General features: G+C 40.9%; 1 protein-coding gene across 1 annotated transcript in view; it reads right to left on the reverse strand.

The window, feature by feature from the left end:
• Positions 1–9,055: 9,055 nt before the first annotated feature.
• Positions 9,056–22,594, reverse strand: part of NXPH1 (neurexophilin 1) — a 206,989-nt gene continuing 193,450 nt past the window's right edge. The window contains exon 2 of the mRNA XM_058183363.1: positions 9,056–9,817. Coding sequence (XP_058039346.1) covers positions 9,056–9,817 — 762 coding nt within the window. The remainder of the gene's footprint in view (positions 9,818–22,594) is intronic.

Consider the following 22,594-nt stretch of genomic DNA (forward strand, 5'->3'; position numbering starts at 1 on the left):
TGTGATTTAATGTTCTTAGCTGTTTTCATGGATTTTTTTAGTGTTGTATGCCACTAGAGTCCACTGGAGATGGGCAGTTAATTAATTTAAATAAATATACTAATGTAGTGTAGTAATAGTAATAGCATAATGTAACATAACATAATAAAAATTAGTGCACTTAACACTAGATAAATCAAGAGTGGGCAACATTTTAGGCTAAGGACTTCAAGCGCTATTGCCAATGATCTAGTGGCAGCACCAATGGCAGGATCAAACATTTTCTTTTTTTTAAAAAGGAATTGTTTGGAATTGCTGAAATTTAGAAAACTTTAAGTAGGAAATTAAATGTGCTAAATCTTGGAGAAAATCTTTAGTTTTAAATACTGGCAACAAAAGCATCCCTAAGTTTCATGGAAATAAGAGATTTTTTATGTGGTGAAAAGATTTATCTTCCAATTTTTTTAAAAAAACCAAGAAAATATATGTGTGAAAGAAAAGTTTAAATTTAATCTAAATATTTGTGCAGGATCTCGTTTAAAACTTGCCTCAATGCATGATTTCTTATGATTCTTAGAGTGATTCTTGATTTCAGCTTCCTCAACAAATGTTCTAAAAAAAAACCTGCCACTTGTATTTTATACATGGAGAGGTCAAAAGAACATAGTGGTAGAGTGTGGAGAACAGATCCTGCCCCCTTATATCACTGATAAAACATTATATTTTTAAAATAAACAGAAAAAGCTATTATTAAGCAGCCCATCAAATAAAGGGCAGAGATGGTCTTTGATATAACATTTTGTCCCACTCCAATATAATAAGGTTCTATGAACTTTGCAGACTTGAGCATAGAATATTATATGGCTGTGATGGCGAACCTATGGCATGCATGCCACAGGTGGCATGCACAGCCTCTCTGCAGGCATGCCAGCTGTCACCCCAGCTCAGTCTACCGTGCATGTATACATGCCTCCCAACCTGCCAGATGGTCTTCAGGTCTCTGACATGCATGTGCAGGGGTGGGGTGCATGCGTGGGGGTGCAGGAGGCTTTCCAGTCCCAAAATAGGGCACGGGCGCCTCGCACAGTGCTCCCACCCCCCGTTTTGGGCCTGGAAAGCCTTCTGCACCATCCTGGAAGCCAAAATGGGGCATGGGAGGCTGGAGCGCATGCACAGGAGGTTGGGGTACATGCAAAGGAGTGGGGCACATGTACAGAGGTTGCTCACATTGCTTTGGGGGATTTGGTCACATGTGTGTGCAAGCTTTAGGCACTCGGCACATGTACCTAACATCGTTAACCATCACTGTTATATGGCAATGTTTAAATTTCCTGCAAAGACCTTGAGGTACAGAGTGGTCTCTCTTGCCTTAAAGAGGATCGAGTTAGCAATAGTTTTTTCCCCCAATAGTCTGCTTCCAGCATAAAGTATTCAGAGATCTTTCTCTTCCACATTGATATCTAAACAGGACATAAGAGACATAGCTATTTCATTGCTTTCTTCTGTGGCTTTCTGGTGTTTGCTGAGTATTATATTTGGCTAAGCTGTTGCTGTTAAGCTATTTTTCTGGCAACAGATGACACTGGAATTGATTGGAGATTTTTACAGTCCCCAACCCTAAAAAAACTGCATATTTTGCTTTTTGTTGTTTGTTGAGAATATGGCAACAGATTTTTATAGAGTGTATACTATCTACTCTAACCTTTCCCCATTTTGCACCTCTACATATGTTGGAAGACAATACATTGTAGCTATCACAGGCCAGCTCCCTGTGCTAAATAGCAATTATGAACATTTGGTCCATCATAGCTAGAGGGCATCAGACTGGGGAAACAATTTTTTTTCTATCTACATATTCTTCCTTAAGAATACTTCTTACTATTTTCAATCGTATTTTAGGAATTAGAGATTGGATACATACCCATCTCTCAGATTAGACACAGCTTGGCCTAGATATTCTTCTGGTTGAAGAATAGCAGCAAAGATTATCCTTACTCTCCAATTCACTCAAATCAACATAGGTAATACTAAATTCATTCCAGAAAAAAAATCACTAACACTTCTCTTATCTCCAGCATAATAATACTAATATCTGCCACATAACACCCCAGAATTGTCGATAAGAAGGACAAAAAAGGCTAGACAGTGAACTTAGCAGTACCTGACAGAGCAGAATAGAAGAGAAAGAACTAGAGAAGATAACAAAATACTAAGACCTGCAAACAGAAATAGAACAGCTGTGGCAAAAGAAAGCAAAGGTAGTACCAATAGTAATAGGCACCTAGGGTGCAATCCCAAAACAACTGGACCACCACTGAACCCCAATGGAATTGACAAGTTCACCATCAGTCAATTGTAAAAGGCACCTTTACCTGGAACAGTTTATATCTTGTGACAATACCTTTAACACCATCAAACAGCAATATCTACCTATTTCAGTTTTGGAAGGACTTGATAGATGAATAAAAATGCCAGATCCAGCCTGAACATCTGTCTGTGTGACCAAACATGATAACTTATTGTCAAACATGCATTAGTGATGTCTGCAAAGAGGGTCAAAAAATCAATATGGTGATCTCAGTTGGCTGAGCAACCCCTTTCCTTTTCATATCTATGTCAAAGAGGCACACATCTACAAAAGAGTAAAGATTCAAGTGTATTTCTTCAACTGCCATCTTGACCTTTTGATTGTCTTGATGCTATAATGGATGCCTAAGCATTTGCCACACTTCCTAATAGCAGGAATGTCATTAGATCATGAAAATATTTTTTCCCCATCCTAGGCTCTTTACCCATTAGTATAATATATTTTAAGTACAGAGATATTTTTTGTGTTGGAAATAATGCTTGTTTCTTTGTGGTTTCATTTGATTGCAACAGGTATTAGCCTTCTGAGCATAATAAATGTATTTTATCTATTGCTTCAAGTATAACAAATAACGGTTTCCGTTTCAGAAAATTGAAGCATGGAAAAAAACATAATCTCTTAGGGAAGTAGGAATTAAACAGTATGCTAGTATTTTTATGCAGCTAGTTTTAATTCTTTGAATGATTTAAAAAGGATTGTTTAATCTTCAAATGGAATTCAACCCCAGAAATCAGAATGTGTTTATGATGTGCGAGTGCAACAAATCCAATAACTGTTGCAAGTTGTGTCAGATAGGATGGCTGTAGATATTTTAGGAACATTAAATAAAAATTTAATAGAAGTAGTGAGCCTTCTGTAAAACATAATTGCTTTATTTATTTTGGAAAGACAAGTTAATGTTTACAGCTCAATTGCCTTCATATTGTACAATGAATGAAGAGGGTTAATCAATGATCTTTAGCCTAGGATTAGGATTAAGGTCTAGGTTTCAGTTCAAATGGAACTGAAAATTCTTTCAAATTCCTACTTGCTTATCACAATATTTCTCCAGCTATATCAGTTTCCTGGCCAAAAAAAAACCTATTTTTTCATTTACTATAATGATGAATATTAGACTATAATGGCACCATGGGCATCTGATAATAACACAAATCTACATATCCATACTGAAGCAGAAGCCAGGTCATCCATCAGGTTTACAATAAACGTTTAAGAAATTTAACACATAATACATGGCAATATTATGAAGCCAGTGGAAAACTTTTAACTATGTGACTGAGAAAGATAAATACAGAGAATAATATGAGAAAGAAAGAACACATCCAAGATATGAAATTGACAACACATTGCATTATATCTCTACTTCTATTTGTTTAAAACACTTTTTTTCACAAATATGGCTATCTAAACATTAATGTCTAATCTTGGCTGCAAGGTACTATAAAACCATAAACCTGGTTTAAACTATGCCAGAAAACTATCATGCTAGTGATGCTAACATCTCTTTCTCTGTTCTGAAAGAGATGGAAGTTGCAATCTCAAAAGTAATGAGAAGGAGTTAATATACAGAATAGAATACAGAATAATAGAGTTGGAAGGGACCTTGGAGGTCTTCTAGTCCAACCCCCTGCTCAAGCAGGAGACTATACAATTTCAGACAAGTGGCTGTCCAGTCTCTTCTTAAAAGCCCCCAGTGATGAAGCACCGACAAGCTGAAGACAAGCCGTTCCACTGCTTAATTGTTCTCACTGTTCATACTGGAGCACAGAACAATTTATTTTCAGAGAAAAAACATTAGGATCAAACTGTAAGAGGAAATTATTACCATACCAGCCTTAAAAGGCTACAGATTTGAAAAAAATATATCCATGTTACAAATTTAAAAAGATGCATAGATACTTAAGTTTAAATGTGAAGTTGAATAACATCAGAGTATGATGAGACTTCTAAATATGCAAAGCTTCTATTTCTGTATGTTTAACTTGAAAAGCATCCAGTTTACACAAGGCAAAGTTCTTTTAAATATAATCTGAAATCAAACAAAGATATACTCTCAGACCTCAGTTTAGCACGTTTAACTCAGACAAATATTGCACCAAACTAGTTTTGCTTTTGAGACTGCAGGCTAGTTATTCTAGCAAGCAAAAGGAATCCATAAATCAAGACCACAAGAGTATTTAAAAAAGAAGATCAAACCTCTGCAAAAATGAACAACATACCTTTTTAAAAAGTACAGAAAATTAATTATTGCTCTGCTTTAAATGTTGAATTCCAGCTGAGCATAAGACAATATAGCTTATTTGCTACAGTATGTTATCTAAATCACTGTGGCCCAAGGTTTTATTTTGAAGTGGGGTTTTTTCCCAAATCTGGAAAAAAGGCTTTCAGTTATAGTTAGTATTTGTAATGCTTGCTGTGAAATCCACCAATATTGGGGGTGATGTGGACAAGAGGGAAAAGAAACTTTTGAGATAAACTGGAAAAACAATAAAACAAGAAAGCCAGAAAACACTTAAGATAAGACTCCATGAAGGTTAGAATGACTTTTGTTAGAAACATCATTTTATTGACTTAACTTGATAATGTGCAAAGAAAGGCTACATTTTCAGGCAGGAGAGTCACCTTTGGCTTCTCAGCAGCATGCCAAAGATTGCACTCCAGAAAAGAGGCAAGGTCAAGACAAAGAAAGGGATGGAATGGCAACAAGAGTTCATGTTAATTGATTAATTGTAATTACACAAATTAAAAACAGTTAATAGGCTTACTTTTCAGATATTCTATAATCAGGCACATCCACAGGGGTCAAAAAATTAAGATGATGGCCATGAACAGGTAATCAAAATCCTACCCTTTTCATAAGTATTGCAGTGCATATAAAAAGGGTAGTACTTCAAATGCATGCTTGCAGCTGCTGTCTTAACTTTTTGACTTCTCTTGTAGATACCCTGTCTATAATTTCTCTACAAATTTTAACAATTATAAATTACTAATTCTTCTTCAAAGAAAGCCAACCTTTTGGAGGAGCTGAAGCTCAACTGTATGTGTGTACATGTATGTATATGTAGATATATACATGGGTGTAGTTGTGTGTGTGTGCGCGCATGTGCACACACACACACACACACATGCAGACATATATTTTATATTTGGTTTACGAGAATGGATCAAACTAAAACAACCTTTCCAATCTTACTACCCTCTAGATCAGGGCTGTCAAACTCCCAGTCTTCAGGCCAGATGCATCACACACTAGCCACACCCACACCCAGTTTAGCAAAGGGGGGGAAGTCCCGATATGTCACGTGATGCCACTGTGACGATGTGAGTTTGACACCCCTGTTCTAGATAAATAGGGTGACAACTGTGTGACTGCAATTCAATATGTTTGAAAGACATTAGGAAATCTAAACAAAAAGAAGTTGGAAACAGATATCTATTAAAGATCCAAATGATTTTGACCCTTGATTTCTTGTAACACTGAATCCTAACTTTCCAGCAGATTCTTGTCATATTTTTTTTCTGGTGAAAATTAGTGCTCGAATTTCACTTTACTTATTGATAATATACCCATTTTTTTTCAGATGCTAATCCACACAACTCCATTAGTTTCAAATGCAGTAAGGATTTACAGCCGTCCTTTTTTTATTGTGGACACAGAGCAATATCTTGTTCAGTTCACATTAGTGGATAGATCATTAAATGTCATATCATATGGTAGATGAATGAGGTCACATGCTGCATAGCACTTCAAGCAGAAGCATTCAACATAACACTTTAAAGATTCAAGGCCATCAATTGTCCAAATAACCTTTCCATGTACTAGTTGAAATCAAAGAAAAGCCAACCTGAATGATAGCTACAGAAAGTACAACTTTTCTAGGTCCAAGAGCTAAAATGGTCTTTGACTGGCATGCTACTGGTTGTACTTCCCAAAAAGAGAATATGGGATGGATAAGGTCAGAACAAAATCTATGTATTTAATTAACAATTATTTAATTTTAAGCATTTTTTTTAATTTGTAGAAACTTTAAGATCATAGTCAATTCAGTAGGGCAGTAGTTCTCAACCATTTCTTCACCACGGACCTCCTTTAAATATCTTTTGTGGCCAAAGACCATGACCATGAACCCCCAAGATTTAAATCATAACATTTCTTCAATCTTTTGTGGTCCCCCTCTGATCACATTGCAGCCCCCCCTAGGAGTCCGCAGGTCACAGGTTTAGAACATTTGTCCACAAAGTGTTAAATCATGGAATGATCAACTCAATTGACTATGTCCTATACAATATGTATATGTATCTGTATGTGTGTTTGATGTATTTTTAATCATTGGTCTTTAACTGTAAATAAACAATGGGAATCATGAGCATGTGATAGAAGGAATCATCTTGACTTTTTTCAGTCCTCCCATGGATAATCCTGACATATATGAATCATTAAGAAAATGGACAGTAGTTGCAGAACCAAGTTTAGAAAGCCTTTTACACATATTTATTCATGGATTCTCCTTTCTTCTTTAGGCTTTCTTTTATTGACAAATTTACTTAGAGAAAAATATTGTTAAATCAACAGGAATGATGGAATGCTTGCTGATGTACTGTAGGTCTCCTGTAAGTTTATCAAAATATTCCAATCTATATTTTGCCAATTGTATTTGTGATGGACACAATAAACACTTTGGACTATACTCATAGTCCAAAGTTGACTCATAGACTTTGGGTTGCAGCCTGTCCCATTTTATAGGAATTCCATGAAAGTAGAAAAGAAAGCAAATACACTGAAATTTTTTTTAGAATATGTGAACAGGATTGTGTATATTGTTAACAGAAGCTATCTTCATCACACCTGTTCTTGATTTAAATGCCTAAAATGAGATAATGACTTACACTATGAAGCAATCTATATAATATGATGCTATAGATTTCATTTGTGGTTCATTACCAAATCAGAAATAAGAAGCTACTGTCATAATGGCAGATAATGCTTTGAACCTTTTTAAGTAGCATCTGTATAAATGATGCTGATCTCTTCCCTACTTGCTATTTTTCTGCTTGCAACTTTTTTCCCCATCCAGCAAATTTCTCCTACCAGGTCAAAAGTATTGAGGGGCAGGGGCAATGAAGTACAAGAGTCAGAATTTCCAATATGCACTGCATCTCACTTCTATTTTTAGGAAATTGGTACAACCTTAGTCTGACACAGTGACCTCTTGACATTATGTTAAATTTGATTTCAAATCCTTGGAGTTCTTATGAAAATCACTGAGAATTAGTAACTTCTTCGTTGATTGAAAAGTTGCATATAAAGATAAGAAACCTGATCTGTAGGGCCCAACTTTTATGGGTCAGCAGTGTGGGACAACAAACATCAAAGTCTCCAGCATATATATCGACTTGCAAAAGAACATATTCTCATTGAATAATCAGTGTTCTCGTGCTATTTAAACCACCAGCTACAGAATGCATATTGAAACTGAATTTCAGTATTTTATTTTTATGTACATTTCAATATTTTTCACCTGGAAAGAAAAAGTCTAAATACAGACAGACTGTAAATGTTGTAAGTGTATAGCTCTCAACAATAATTTAGCTGAATATATGCTTTGTACAGAATGCTGTCTTCTTAAATGGAGTTTACAGCTACATTGATAAAATGGATTCCTCATTTCCTTGTTTTGTTTTTAACCTATAATAAGCAGAAGAAAGAGAGGAGAGAGAAAGAGACAATTACAAGTTAATATTAATTAGCAGCTGAAATAACACTGGTTAAACTATGTACAGTACAAACCATTCATACAAATGAGGACTGGGATATTGAATTTGTTACAATATTGTGTAATAAAGATAAGACAGACATTTACAACTTACAGGTTGCCTTTCAGGCATTTTTCTTTCCTACATGGTGACTGTAGGACTTCTCAGTTGGGGATGACTGCCAAGTTGAACCTATCTGTCTGAAGTGATGACTATCAGGACGCAAAAAATCATCAGGTCTGTTAACATGTAAATTCCAAATGTTTGCTCATCTTTATTTGTTCAATAGGCCCCCCCTGCAGAATAAGAGCCACCTAACATCACCTTGAATGTGCCCACAGTGTGCTGGAGAAAAGTCACTATCCTAAATTGTGTTCATATCAAGAGAACTACTGAACTCTAAACACACACATATCCCCTGCCACCCACCCTTATCCCAGTTTTGAACAAGCAATTACTCCTACACAGTAATATTTACCAGTACAGCTACTTCAAGTGAAGGAATGCATGAATGGGGATTACTGATTATCATGTATTCAAGACTTAGATTTCCATAACATTGGTTATTTCCATAACCATTCTTTAGCTAATTAATCTGTTTTGCTTGATGATAGATGATCCTGAACATATCAGACGATGAAAGTCATCTTAAGAGGTACCTCTGTAGATGCAAAGAGGAAGAAGGAAAGAGAAAGAGAAACCATATGTGGCATCATTTAAAATAGTGATTTACAACTGGACTGATATGTAATGGAGCTGACTGGGCAGAAATGATTAGATTGGCTTCCGTTAACATATTTGCAGCCAGTTGATATCAGCAGCAAAATGTAGACACATTCTGGGCAAAAGTTGTGGCCTTCTTCTTTGAGGTAATAGCCCTGTCATATGACCTCTTTTATTTTATTTGATTTATTTTATTCCTTGGGATCCTCAGTCTTAGATGTATGGTCTGCTTCAACCCGAAGGGAAGTATGGCGTGTCGCTATGGTAGTTGTAATCTGGGCATACTTTCTGTACTAGTTTATAATCTGTACTATAAAAGGAAATGTAAATACAGATTACTTTAAAGGGCTTGGAGCAGAGCCATGAGACGTGACTTTGGGTTTGCTCCTGGTAACATGTTTTAGAAGGATCATAGTTGCAGAGCGTGTTCTTGGTGGCTTTGTCAACCTTTTCATACTCAATGCGGCAGTTGAAGGACTTGGAATCTTTGGCATCAATCACTGTTTGTTGTGCCAAGTCAAATTCTACTATTTTGGTTGGGGGCACCAAGCTCACTGATACATTCCCTTGGCCGGTTGAATTATGCCTAAAGTAAACACTGAATGTCCCGTTGCCATGATCAACTATTTTCCCAGTTATCAGTAGGTTTAGCTTGACTGTCTTGATATTGGAATGAAAATCGCCCCAGCCAAACATTTTCTTAAACTTCCCAGTCTTGACAATGGGCCGTCGCTTTGCTCTGGATCGAGGCTCTTGAAGATCCGTGGAGTTCCTCAGCCACTCCCATAAATCTTGCTCCGAATAAGTTTCGGGAGCATCATACCGCATACTCAAATCTGTTTCATTTTCTTTTCTGCGAAAAGTCTGTGACAGCAGCCGGCTGATTGATAAGTCTTTGCTGCTTTCTGTCCATATATGCTTTAGTATGGATTTGGAACTGCCTGCTTTTAGAAGTTCTGATTTGCCACCACTGCTTAAATTTGCACAAGTGACCTGAAAAATCAAGAACAAAAACACACTTAGACACATTAAAACATATTCTGTCCCCTTCCAAATCTGCTGAACTGCAGGTCTAAAAGTAGCTCAAATGCTGTTTCAGATAGTCCTTGACTTATGACTGTTTATGGTGGTTCATATGACAGCCTTGGGAAAAGTGAGTTATGGCCCAGCCTTGAAGTTACAATTGTTACACCATCCTCATGATCACAAGATCACAATTTGGACACTTGGCAACCAGTTTGCATTTACAACAGCTGCAGCAGCTTGTGTTTATTGTAATCATGATTTGCAAGCTTCCCAGCTGGGAAGTAAAGTCAATTAGGGAAGCCAGATTTGCTTAATGACCATGTGAGTCACTTAATGACTACATGATTTGCTTAACCTAAGCAAATCATGTTTATTCACTTAATGACCACAGTATATTTTGTATATTCACTTAATGACCACAGTAAAATAATTATAAAATTGGATTCGGGACATTTAATGATCACATCACTTATTGAAATTATGTCCCCAATTGTAGTAATAAGCCAGTGACTACCTGTATAAAATATACTATCAATATTCAAAGGTCTGCTTATCATACAACTGATATCTAAAGAGCAATTAAAGATATATAATTATGTGTGAGAGAGACAGAGAGTGAGTGAGTGTAATTTTGAAAGTCTTATTTACTATTTTTCTTGTTTTATACAAGATACATCAATCTTTGAAGAAAGCTGAATTTTTATAAAGCAAAAGCGGGGAGGGTCAGTCTTTTTAACAATTTTTGAAATTTTATTAAACCTTATTTCTTTAGGAAAGCATACTGAGAATTATTTTTTCTTCAACTGCCTCTCTCTTGACTATTAGCTATAGCTTAAATCAGGGGTCTCCAACCTTGGCAACTTTAAGCCTGAAAGGCTTCAACTCCTAGAGTTCCCCAGCCAGCTTTGCTGGCTGGGGAATTCTGGGAGTTGAAGTCCGCCAGGCTTAAAGTTGCCAAGGTTGGAGACCCCTGGCTTAAATGATAAAGAATGTGTTTTTGTAAACCTTGTGCTCACAAATCCTCCCTCCCTTTCTTCTTGTCTTTTATGTTTGAGGAAAGGAAGGGTTTTTTTTTAATTGTTTTAGAACAAATTGCAGTTTTTATTTGGTGGTATGTGATTTCATCTAAGCAAAGCTAATAAAATCAGATAAGAAGAATTATTTACTTAATCTCTAATAACCACATAAAATAGTTCTTTGTGTGACATATCTAATTTAAAAACAAATCTTAAAAACATAAAATCCAAACAACACAATAAAAAATCAGTAAAATCCAAAACAACGCAGATAATAAAATGTAATATTATAAAAAATTAGCCGCTGCAGTCGAAGTTCATCTTTGCCATATGGAGCTATTTCATAATAGCTAAAAATTTAAGAGCTGAAGATGACAAATCTATGATTTTTAAAAAGAGAAAATATTAATTTTGATTTTTACTTAGGCTGAAAAAGCTTTTTAAAAAAAAATGCCTGAAACTAATGCAAATAACACTATCAAGCTATTTATCTTCATAGCAGCCATTTAGTTCATCTTTGAGTATTTATACCAGCATCTTTTGTTGGAACTTACAGAATTGGCAAATCCATATGTCATAAAGTCAAAACAGAAGTATTCCTTCTACTTCCTGGAGGAGAGAAAGCAAACCACAAGTCTCAGGTTTATTCGCAATCATATTAATCAACCTTCTCTATTAGGATTCAAAATACTGGGTGCTGTAGTTTCAACATCTGTAGAATACCAGGTTAGAAAAGATTGGCGTCAGAGTGATCATCTGTACCTGTCTCATTTTGTTCATATAGCAAACTTTTTTATTTGGGGACTGCAAAGTTCTATGATAGATCATAAGTTAGTCCATTACTTCTGCAAATGAATTCATATGTTACGCTGAATTGTAATTATGGCTTTTATGTGAGTGCAACTCCCATGCTTGTAACCTGTAGTTTATATAAACTATGTCTTAGTATGATGTGTGAACCAAATTGTAGTCTTTGTATGAGTTCATGCTATGCAATCTTTGCTACAATGTTTACCAAATTGTTTCTTCCATTTATAATTATTAAGATTAGTAGTACCATTTTCCACAAAGAATCAGAAGATTGTCACAATTGAAGAAGATGATAATTTGACAACTGGTCACAAAAAAGAGGTTTATTTATTTATGAAACATGATTTATTTATTCCAGTTATGTATTGACATGAATAATATACCTAAGCAAGTCTTACTATTAAAAGTCAGTTGTTTATTTCTAATTTCAAAGTGTAAAAGTCATATTTTAACATGGCAATATACAAATAATAGTAATGCTGGGTAGCAACAATTTTCTGGCCTCTCCCCCACACCCCCATATTTATTTTGTTCGATGAAAGAGAATTTGGTTCTGAGGAGAAGAACATTTGAGGAAAATTCTCCTGGGTGGTATGAAGTATTCTTGTAGTTACTTATTTAGTTATGGGGTTATGCTGTTTGTTACATTACATTTCAATTAACTCTCAAGGGCAGACATATCGGTAACTTCTCTTATTCTTAGTGGGAATATAGATCTGACATGTGGAATCTCATTATACTGATAGCATTAATTCCTGTTGCTCCAATGTGTCCTTACTGGTCAAAACAAGTCATTTTTGGCCAGTTCTGTTTAACTATACCTTGCTCATTTGGAAGCTAAAGACACTAATGGCATTGATAACCCTTTTACTGCTTATTGTATTTTTGCCTATTGCAAAATAGGAAGGATAGCTATCAAACAAGATTCATCCCACTGAACCATAAAAATTAGAAAAATCCCTTATTCTGCTCTTTGTAGCCCATATCTGTTCTTGGGCATTCCCAGTCAATTCACAGCACCAAATGTGACCAATACATGAGATACTGTTGGATCAGAAATCTTGAATTAACATACTTAACTAGAGCAGTCTACCCCAATATATATTTTTCCAGCTGATCAGCTTTCCAATATAACACTTGCTTTTCAAAATATATAACTCTGCACTACTCAGGTTTTTTTTTTTTACTTTTCCCTTTTTATCTTTTTCTTCATTAAATATTTACTAAAGTTATTTCTTTATCTTTTGAAAAGATTCTGTTGACTTATGTGCCTAGATAGTTCAGAAAGATTTACTCTATTTCTCTCACCTTGCCTAAGGAATAGTGAGCAGAAATAAACTGAAATGTCATACATTCCCTTTCTAGAACTGGATAAAAAGAAATGATGCAAGACCGCCTTGGCATTTAAATAGTGTATCTACTAGTTAACCTTATAAGAACATTTTGGAATAAACAATAAGGGACTTTTCTCTTCCATTGCACTGATAAATCTCGGTTACTGATTTATCAACCTTTCCCATCACCTTGATTGCTCAGAAAACCTAATGGCCAAAAATAATTTCAAAAATTCCTGCCCAAATATCTTACATAAGTCAAGAAAGAGACATTTTCTTTATAGGCAGTCACTCAATTTATATGCTGTCAGTCCCTCCAAAATCAGAGACCTTGTTCTCAAAAGGAAATGTGAAGGGCTACCTAAAACAAATAAAGACAAATAAAGCCTTACAGGATATTTTTAAAAATGCAACTACTGGCCAATAACTAATGAAGCATATTTTTATGTGCCAGAGGAAGCAGGTAGATGGAAAGTGAAAAATATGGCCATGTTTGCTTGCACCTGAGATGGTTTAGCCAATATTTCTGTTCTGTTTCCCTTCCCCCAATACTCCCAGCAAAGAGTCCGTCAGAGGCCTTCCTTTTTTTTTTTCCCTTTTATTTACATAGATACATGTCCTGGCCACGTCTACCCACGGGCCTGCCAAGTTTCTGGAGATAACGAGGAAATTATAGATAAGGCCAGAATTACTCACGAATATATTCTTCCCTCCATTGAAATAGTTAGCTCGCGCCAATTCATTAGCTCGCGCCAACTCATTACTTTGTCCAAGACAAAAAACCAGGAAGTCCCGCCTCCTATTTATAGTCTCTGCAGATGTCACTGCATGACAATTATGACTTGGCTTTGTCCCAACTCTTCCGCTGCTGCGCACGGCGATTACGTCTACGTGACCTTGCATCGCTCCAAAACTGTTCTTGGGGCGTTGCCAAATCAGAAGGAGGCTCCATGGAATCAGGCTGTGCCGGCCCCTCCCCATCCCTTTGAGTGGGTGCCAGGGAGGGAAAGGGCTCAAGAGAAGCAGGGCTGGCCAGGTCTTCTCCCTCACTTTCTGAATCATCCGAGTCCAGGAGTCCGGGTCCAGGAACCTGGGTCACAACACTATCCCTCACCGCAGGGCCCTTCCCCCGGGGCTGACGATCGGGATGCGGTCGAGCTGGGTTCTGCTCATGGAAGGCCTGCACCAGGTCAGGGGCATGAACGCCGGAGGCATCTACCCAGGAGAAATCAGTCCCGTATCCCTTCCACGCGATCAAATATTGGAAACGACCCTTCAGCCAGCGGGAGTCTCGTACGCTGTGGACTTCAGATTCCTCCGATCCGTCCTCGGCGACAGTGACGGTGCTGTTGGGCACCGAAGGGGACTCGTGTGGCCTCAGGAACCAGAAGGGACCGGTGAAAACCGGGGTGGATCCGCATGGATCGTGGCAGGGTCAGTCGGTAGGCTACCGGGTTGATGACTGCCACGACAGGGAACGGGCCGATGAATCGGTGGTCCAACTTCTTTACCGGGCGGTCGGACGGGAGGTGTTTGGTGGAGAGCCACACCGGTCTCCAACTGCCAGCGGGCGTTGCCCGTCGGGAGCGGTCGGCGGACCGTTTGTAATCCTCCTTGCCCGATTCAGCTGCTGACGTACCAACTGTTGGACCGCATGCAATTCCGTCAGGAAGGTCTGCGTTCGGGAACAGGAGAGTCCGGTGGTGCCAGAGGAAGAGCCGCGGATGGTACCCCACATTGGCAAAGAACGGGTCATCTGAGTAGAGGTGTGCTGAGAGTTGTTAAAAGCAAACTCCGCCAGGGACAGGTAGTCGGCCCAGTTGTCCTGTTGCTGGTTGATGAAGCAACGGAGATACTGTTCCAGTATACCGATGACCTTCTCTGTACCCCGCCGGTCTCCGGATGGTGCGATGACGACAGACACACCTGCACCTCCAACGCGGCCATCAGGCTCTTCCAGAAGCGGGCTGTGAACTGAACTCCGGTCCGAAACCACCCTGTCCGGTAGACCATGGGCGGAAGATGTGCTGCAGAAAGAGGCGGGCGTTTTGCGGCTGTGGGCAGTCCGCGGCATGGGATGAAGTGTGCCATCTTGGTGAGCATGTCCACCACCACCAGCACCGTGGTGAACCCAGAGGGCGGCAGGTCTGTCAGGAAATCCATAGAGATCGCCCCCCAGGGTCTGTCGGGTGTCGGCAAGGGCTGGAGGAGCCCGGGAGGGGCCCCCGTGGCGGTCTTGGCTTGCCGGCACGGTACGCAGGATGTCACGTAGGCATGTATATCATGCCGCACTCGGGGCCACCAAAAGGTCCGTGTCACCAGGTGGAGGGTCTTGAAGAACCCAAAATGTCCTGCTGCAGGGTTGTCGTGGCACTGGGTCATGACGAGGGCTCGGAGTGGTCCTGTGGGTACATATAATCGCCCCCGAAACTTGAGTAAGTCCTCCTCCAAGGTCCAAGGAGACGTGGGGCCCACCTCCGCTCTCCTTTGCTGCGACCAGGCGTCCTGGCGCTGCGCCTCTCGCACCTGGGCCCGCAAGTCCACTGGCTCCCGTGCTGCGGCCAAGGCTTCTGCCGGCAGCACTGTCCGTGGAGGAAGGGGGTCCTTGGCGCAGAGGTACTCTGGCTTGCGGGACAGGGCATCCGCCCTCCGGTTGTGACCGCTGGGAATGTAGGTCACGCGGAAGTTGAACCGGGCAAAAAACAACGACCACTGGATCTGCCGCTGGTTCAACTTCCGAGCTGTGGTGAGGTGCTCGAGATTCCGATGGTCCGTTCGACCTCCACCTGATGTCGGGCCCTCCAGATGGTGTCGCCAAGCCTCGAATGCAGCCTTGATAGCCAGCAACTCTTTTCCCAGATAGTGTAGTTGCGCCGGAAGGGTTGAGTTTCCGGGAGTAGTAAGCGCAGGGAAAAAGTGTGCCACCATTCGCCGGAGCCTGTAGCAGCACCGCTCCCAGAGCCACATTGACGCGTCCGTTTCCACCACAAAAGGCCGGAGCGGGTCGGGATGCCTCAGGACGGGTTCCGTGTGAAGGCTTTCTTGAGGGCTGTGAATGCTTCTTGCTGCGGGGACCCCACCGAATGCAACCTTCTTCCTGAGGAGCTGGGTAAGTGGAGCTGTCAGTGTGGCGAAGCCGGGATGAAGGTCCGGTAGTAGTTGGCGAAGCCCAGTAGGCGCTGAACATCCTTCACCCGACGAGGGCTTCCCAGCTACACAAAGCTTCTACTTTACATGGGTCCATGGCTATGCCCTCGGGCGAGATGATATGCCCGAGGAATTCTATGGAAGTCCGGAAGAAGACGCATTTCTCCAGCTTCGCATTGAGTTGTTGCTCCATAGCGTTGCAGAACCAGACTGGCGTGTCGAAGGTGGCTTTCCTGGACCGGGAGTAAATCAGGATGTCGTCGAGGTAGATAACCACGAACCGATCCAACATGTCTCGGAACACGTCGTTCATGAAGTGCTGAAAACGGCGGAGCATTGGTCAACCCAAATGGCATGACAGTGTATTCGTAGTGTCCGTATCGGTGCGAATGCCGTCTTCCATTCGTCTCCTTCTCGTATCCGCACCAGGTTGTAGGCCCCGGAGATCGAGCTTGGTGAAGATCGTGGCCTCCGCAACCTTTCCAGTAGCTCCGGGATGAGCGGCGGGGGTAGCGATTCCGCACCGTAATGGCGTTTAGCCGGCGGTAATCACAGCATAGGCGCAAGTCCCTGTCTTCTTCTTCACAAAGAGGACCGGGGCCGAGAGGGACTTTGAAGGCGGATGAACCCTCGGGCCAGGTTTTTGTCCAGGAAGTCCCTGAGGCGGCCAACTCGGGCTCCGACATGGAATACAGGCGTCCCACAGGCAGTGGTGCGTTGGGCAGAAGGTCCACGGGCAATCGTGGGGCCGATGCGGGGTAGTCGGTCCGCCTCCTTCTCGCTGAACACGCCGGGCGAAGTCCGTCAGCTCAGGAGGCAAGGTGATGGCAGCGGTGGGGACGTTCTGGCCGGCACAGGTGTGGCGGATGTGATCGACGCACTGCAGACTCGGGAAAGAGATGGCGTTCGCGACCAGGCCACCTGAGGATCGTGGGTCCGGCCAGGCCATCCCAAGGACCAAGGAAAATGAAGGTCCGCCGTGACATAAAACTGGATCGCCTCCTCATGGTCCCCAATAGCCAGGCGCAAAGGCTGGGTGGCAAATTTAATGGGGCGGACACCAGTTCTCGCCCATCAATTGTCTCTACCGCATCGGAGGGTCCACGGAACCACGGGACCGCAAACTGGGTCACAAAGGCCTGGTCCATAAAGTTTGTTGTGGCCCTGAGTCCACCAGCGCATGCGCCTGGAGCCCGTCCGACTGGTTCCCCAACCATATCCGTGTGTCCAGAATCAGATGCCGAGGGGCCCAGAGTCTACTTCCGCAACGCCCAGTGGGGCTTAGTACGTGCCCGACCTAGGGTTTCCCAGGTCGGGCCTGCCCGCTTCGATTGGTCACGCTGTGATTCGGGACCGGCGTGCGTGCCCCACTTCGCTTTCTGGGGCAAGAAGCGGCGGCCGGGCTCCCCACAGTACAGGCACAATCCCCTTGGCGCCTCGGTTCCGCTCCTGGGCTGTTAGGCGAGGTCTGGCGCTCCCAACTCCATGGGCTCTTCCGCAGCGGTTACAAAGCGTGGGGCGACCCTGGGTGCTGGTGGTGCAGGAAGTGGGGTGCAGATGTCGACGGAGGGTCCCGGGTGCGACGGGACGGTCGCCGTTGCAGACGGGCATCGAGGCGGAGACAAAGGGCACCAAGTTGTCGAGGGTCCGCGCGCCCACGCGGGCCAGCTCGTCTTGCAATTCCTCTGAGAGTCCCTCCTGGAACGCTGGCCCACCAGCGCTGCATCATTCCAGTCAGAGTCCTGGCACAAAAGACGAAATTCGCGATGTACTCCTGCAGGGGCGTTTCCTTGACTGAGTTCCTTAAGGCGCCTGGTTGCCGCCAGCATTCGAACGGGTCCTCATACATGGTGCGAGGTGCTGCCAAAACGCTGTTGGTCCGCCAGCAGGGGCTGTCCTGGAGCAAGAGGGCGTGGCCCATCGAGCAGCCGAGCCGGAAAGAAGGTTAATCACGAAGGCCACCTTAGCCCGGTCGTCTGGGAAATCCTCTGGCCTCATAGCCATGTAGAGCTGGCACTGTCCCAAGAAGGTCGGGAACATCTCAGGCTGCCCAGAAAACTTATCCGGTACGGTTATCGGGCACTTGCGACGAGGAGGAGGAGTGGGAGGATGGGGGGGGGCTGCAGGCACATTCCTGGCAGCAAGTTGGCCTGCCAAGTGAGCCACTTGCTGCTGGAGCTGTTGATTAGCTGCTTGTAGCTGCTCTAACTGCTGCTGTACCTGCTGCTGATCCATCTTTGGTGGAAGATGTTTTAGTCAGGTCTTGGACAAAATGTTCTGTTTCCCTTCCCCCAATACTCCCAGCAAAGAGTCCGTCAGAGGCCTTCCTCTTTTTCCTTTTATTTACATAGATACATGACCTGGCCACGCCTACCCACGGGCCTGCCAAGTTTCTCGAGGTAACGACGAACTTATAGATAAGGCCAGAATTACTCACGAATATATTCTTCCTCCATTGAAATAGTTAGCTCGCCATTTCATTAGCTCGCGCCAACTCATTACTTTGTCCAAGACAAAAAACCAGGAAGTCCCGCCTCCTATTTATAGTCTCTGCAGATGTCACTGCATGACAATTATGACTTGGCTTTGTCCCAACTCTTCCGCTGCTGCGCACGGCGATTACGTCTACGTGACCTTGCATCGCTCCAAAACTGTTCTTGGGGCGTTGCCAAATCAGAAGGAGGCTCCATGGAATCAGGCTGTGCCGGCCCCTCCCCATCCCTTTGAGTGGGTGCCAGGGAGGGAAAGGGCTCAAGAGAAGCAGGGCTGGCCAGGTCTTCTCCCTCACTTTCTGAATCATCCGAGTCCAGGAGTCCGGGTCCAGGAACCTGGGTCACAACAATTTCCTTCTTTTTAATAGCAAGAATAATAAAATATACCTAGCTTCTGAGAGCTATTTTGTAACCATAGCTGAGATCAGCAGAGTAACTGAGGAAGGAGGTTATAACAAAACATACTAAAGGTGTGTCAGTTAACAAAGCAAAGCAGCGACAAAGACGTCACAGAAAAGCAGAAAAAGAATATAATTCTTAAGCGCATTTTGAGAGCAGGAGCAAATGCGAAGAAATGGGGCTGAAAAAAGAAAATATGCCAATTTGGTATGGAAGAAGAGCTGAGGAATTTTTAGTAGCTCATCTCCCCATCTTTTTTTTATTTTATTTACATTTATATCCGCCCTTCTCCGAAGACTCAGGGTGGCTTACATTGTGTAAGGCAATAGTCTCATCCTATTTGTATATTTATATACAAAGTCAACTTATTGCCCCCCCAACAATCTGGGTCCTCATTTTACCTACCTTATAAAGGATGGAAGACTGAGTCAACCTTGGGCCTGGTGGGACTCGAGCCTGCAGTAATTGCAAGCAGCTGTGTTTAATAACAGGCTGTCTTACAGCCTGAGCCACACTGCGGCCCATCTTTAATCACAAAAGGATAGGAGGTCCTAGAGATGATTCCATTTCATTCAGCAATTTTCAAAAATGCCTGCTCTATCTTTGCCTCCCATTTCAGATTAAAATTTGCTTATGTATATAGTATACACTATGGGATTAACCCACAAATTGTCTCTGTAATTTGATGTGGCACTCAAAAGTTCATTTGAAATAGAAGCACTGGTTCATTTTAGCCTTTATGAAATCCAAAATGAAAGTTTTTTTTTACAACAATTGGCTGATAATGATACAGTCTGCCAGCCCTGCTAACAGTAGCCTCTTGCATTGCAATGGTTCTTCATAATGTTTAATTATATGAAATGTGAAGGCTTTGTACTGTGTGCTTTCCTGCTCCCTCTGCTTGATTTCATCAGCTATCACATGGCAAGCATAGAAATGCAAAGTGCTATGAAGTCATGCCAATTGATTTGCAATGTTGTATTTACCTCCAACATTTTCTCCATTAAAATAAATAGAAACTTCTGACATGCCTATTCTCATATTTAATATTGCTGATGTTTCCATTGTGTCTGTTAAATGTTATGTTCAGTTGCTTTCCAAAAACTAATCTTGTTTTTGCAATGGTTGTTGAAGCTAAGGCTGGGCTTGTAGTTTAATTTAAAGATAAATTAGGGAAGCAAAACATTACAACCACGAAACTATAATCAACAGTAAAACTCATTGTCTATATCATATAATTCAAAGACTATGGCAAATGGGATACATGAAACTTATTTTTTATGCATTCAATTTGGCTGCATAAATATATACATACTATAAATGAAGGCATTTTCCCCTCCCTCCCTCCACTTCTGTTAGAAAGTTAATAAGGCCAGGAGCTCTGTCACTTGGATTGTCCTCCAACTGGTAGGCTGATGATACCCAACTTTCCATCTTTTCTCCCATTACAGTCCAAAGAAGTTGTTCAAATTATAAATTGGTGTTATTAATGGATGACAATAAAGCTGTTTAATGATGTGATGATGTTTAATCTAAGCTACTACAGGCTAAGCCCAAGGATTGTCTGTTTGTTCCCTAGAAATGCTAGATATAATCGTGATGGCATTCAACTTACATAAAATGTACTTTGTGTGAAACTAGGGAAACTTCAGCTGGTCCAAAATGATGAGGCAAGATCTCTGACCAAGCTATAACAAGGAGCATGTTTGGTTTCCTTGTTACAAATTCAATGGATAAAAGTCTGCTTTAGAACACCATGGATAGTGCTGATTAAGAGCATCAAAGCCGTATGTTCATGAGACAAATCTGTCTTGGGGGGGGGATCACATTGTCCTACATATAACTGACCAGCTTTTAAGGTCCTTGGGAGCAGTGCATCACTCTCTCCTCCTATTATCACAGCTTACACTTTAAAGAGAACTTTTTCAATTGCTGCTCCCAGGCACTATTGATACGTTCTTCAAGGGAATCTATGCTAGTTTCATTTTTACTCTCTTTCTGCTAAGAAACAAGTGTATTTTTATTCAGAAAGGCTTACTTGCTGCTGAAATAGCTGAAATCTGGTTGGTATTGAGAGAGAGAGAGAGAGGAGAGAGGAGAGAGGGGGGAGAGGGAGATAAATATGATATTAGAGAGCCCCATCCCCATTGCTTTATAGAAAGGTAAGTTAAAAAAATATTGAGGAAACACCAAGTCATCACACAAGTTACACATGGAAATGATAATCAACCTTGTGTTTGCAACGATAAAAACTTAAAGAAGAACAGTCAAGTTCCACAAAAACCAACAAAACCAAAACATAAAATAAAATGATGAAAAAATTAATAGAAATAAATTAAAAATCAAATTATGAAAAATTGAATGGAGTTCCATGAAAGAGGCCATGGATGGCTGAAGACAAGCACCCTACACTGTAATTATTAACTGGACTCCTCCTTGTTAACATACTAAATGAGAAGTCTTAATTTGAAGCAACATAGTGTGGGAAATGATTTTACTAAGGTGGTATTGGACTTTTTTCCATGACTGTTTTTATCCCAACTGTACAAATTATCTTTATCTATACAGTTATTATCACTTAACAAGCAACATGTTTTTATTATATTTGATAAGTTATTTTCTTTTGAACATCTTAGACTTAGACACTTATTACATGATCAATACTCTATGAATTTCAAGGGTCAAAGCCTCTTTTCTGATCATTCCCTTTTTCTTCAAGCCTAGGCCATTCCACCAGAGTGCCTTAGTGACAAAGATGCAACACATTTCTAAGAATTGGACAGGATTGAAATGTTAACTGTACAACATAGCCTATTAACTCTTTAAATTTAAAGTGAACTCTTAAAGTCCAGTGCCAGTATCAACATTGCAGGTCTTCTTTTTCTTTACTTTTAAAAGCATTTGATCATCAGAGCTTTTTTAACCTTTTAAAAGCATTTGATCATCAGAGCTTTTTTAACCTTTTAAAAGCATTTGATCATCAGAGCTTTTTTAACCTTTTAAAAGCATTTTTATAACCTATTCGGCCAAAGAGGTTGTAAAAAATGCTTTTAAAAGCATTTTTATAACCTATTTGGCCGAATAGGTTGTAAAAAATGCTTTTAAAAGTAAAAGCTCCAACGATCGCGACTCAGTTGGGATTGTCAGAGCTGTTTAAAAGCATTTGATCATCAGAGCTTTTTTAACCTTTTAAAAGCATTTGATCATCAGAGCTTTTTTAACCTTTTAAAAGCATTTGATCATCAGAGCTTTTTTAACCTTTTAAAAGCATTTGATCATCAGAGCTTTTTTAACCTTTTAAAAGCATTTGATCATCAGAGCTTTTTTAACCTTTTAAAAGCATTTTTATAACCTATTCAGCCAAATAGGTTGTAAAAAATGCTTTTAAAAGTAAAAGCTCCAACGATCGCGACTCAGTTGGGATTGTCAGAGCTGTTTAAAAGCATTTGATCATCAGAGCTTTTTTAACCTTTTAAAAGCATTTGATCATCAGAGCTTTTTTAACCTTTTAAAAGCATTTTTATAACCTATTTGGCCGAATAGGTT

The sequence above is a fragment of the Ahaetulla prasina genome, chromosome 4 (assembly GCF_028640845.1).
Source record: "Ahaetulla prasina isolate Xishuangbanna chromosome 4, ASM2864084v1, whole genome shotgun sequence".
In the NCBI taxonomy this organism is placed as follows: domain Eukaryota; kingdom Metazoa; phylum Chordata; class Lepidosauria; order Squamata; family Colubridae; genus Ahaetulla; species Ahaetulla prasina.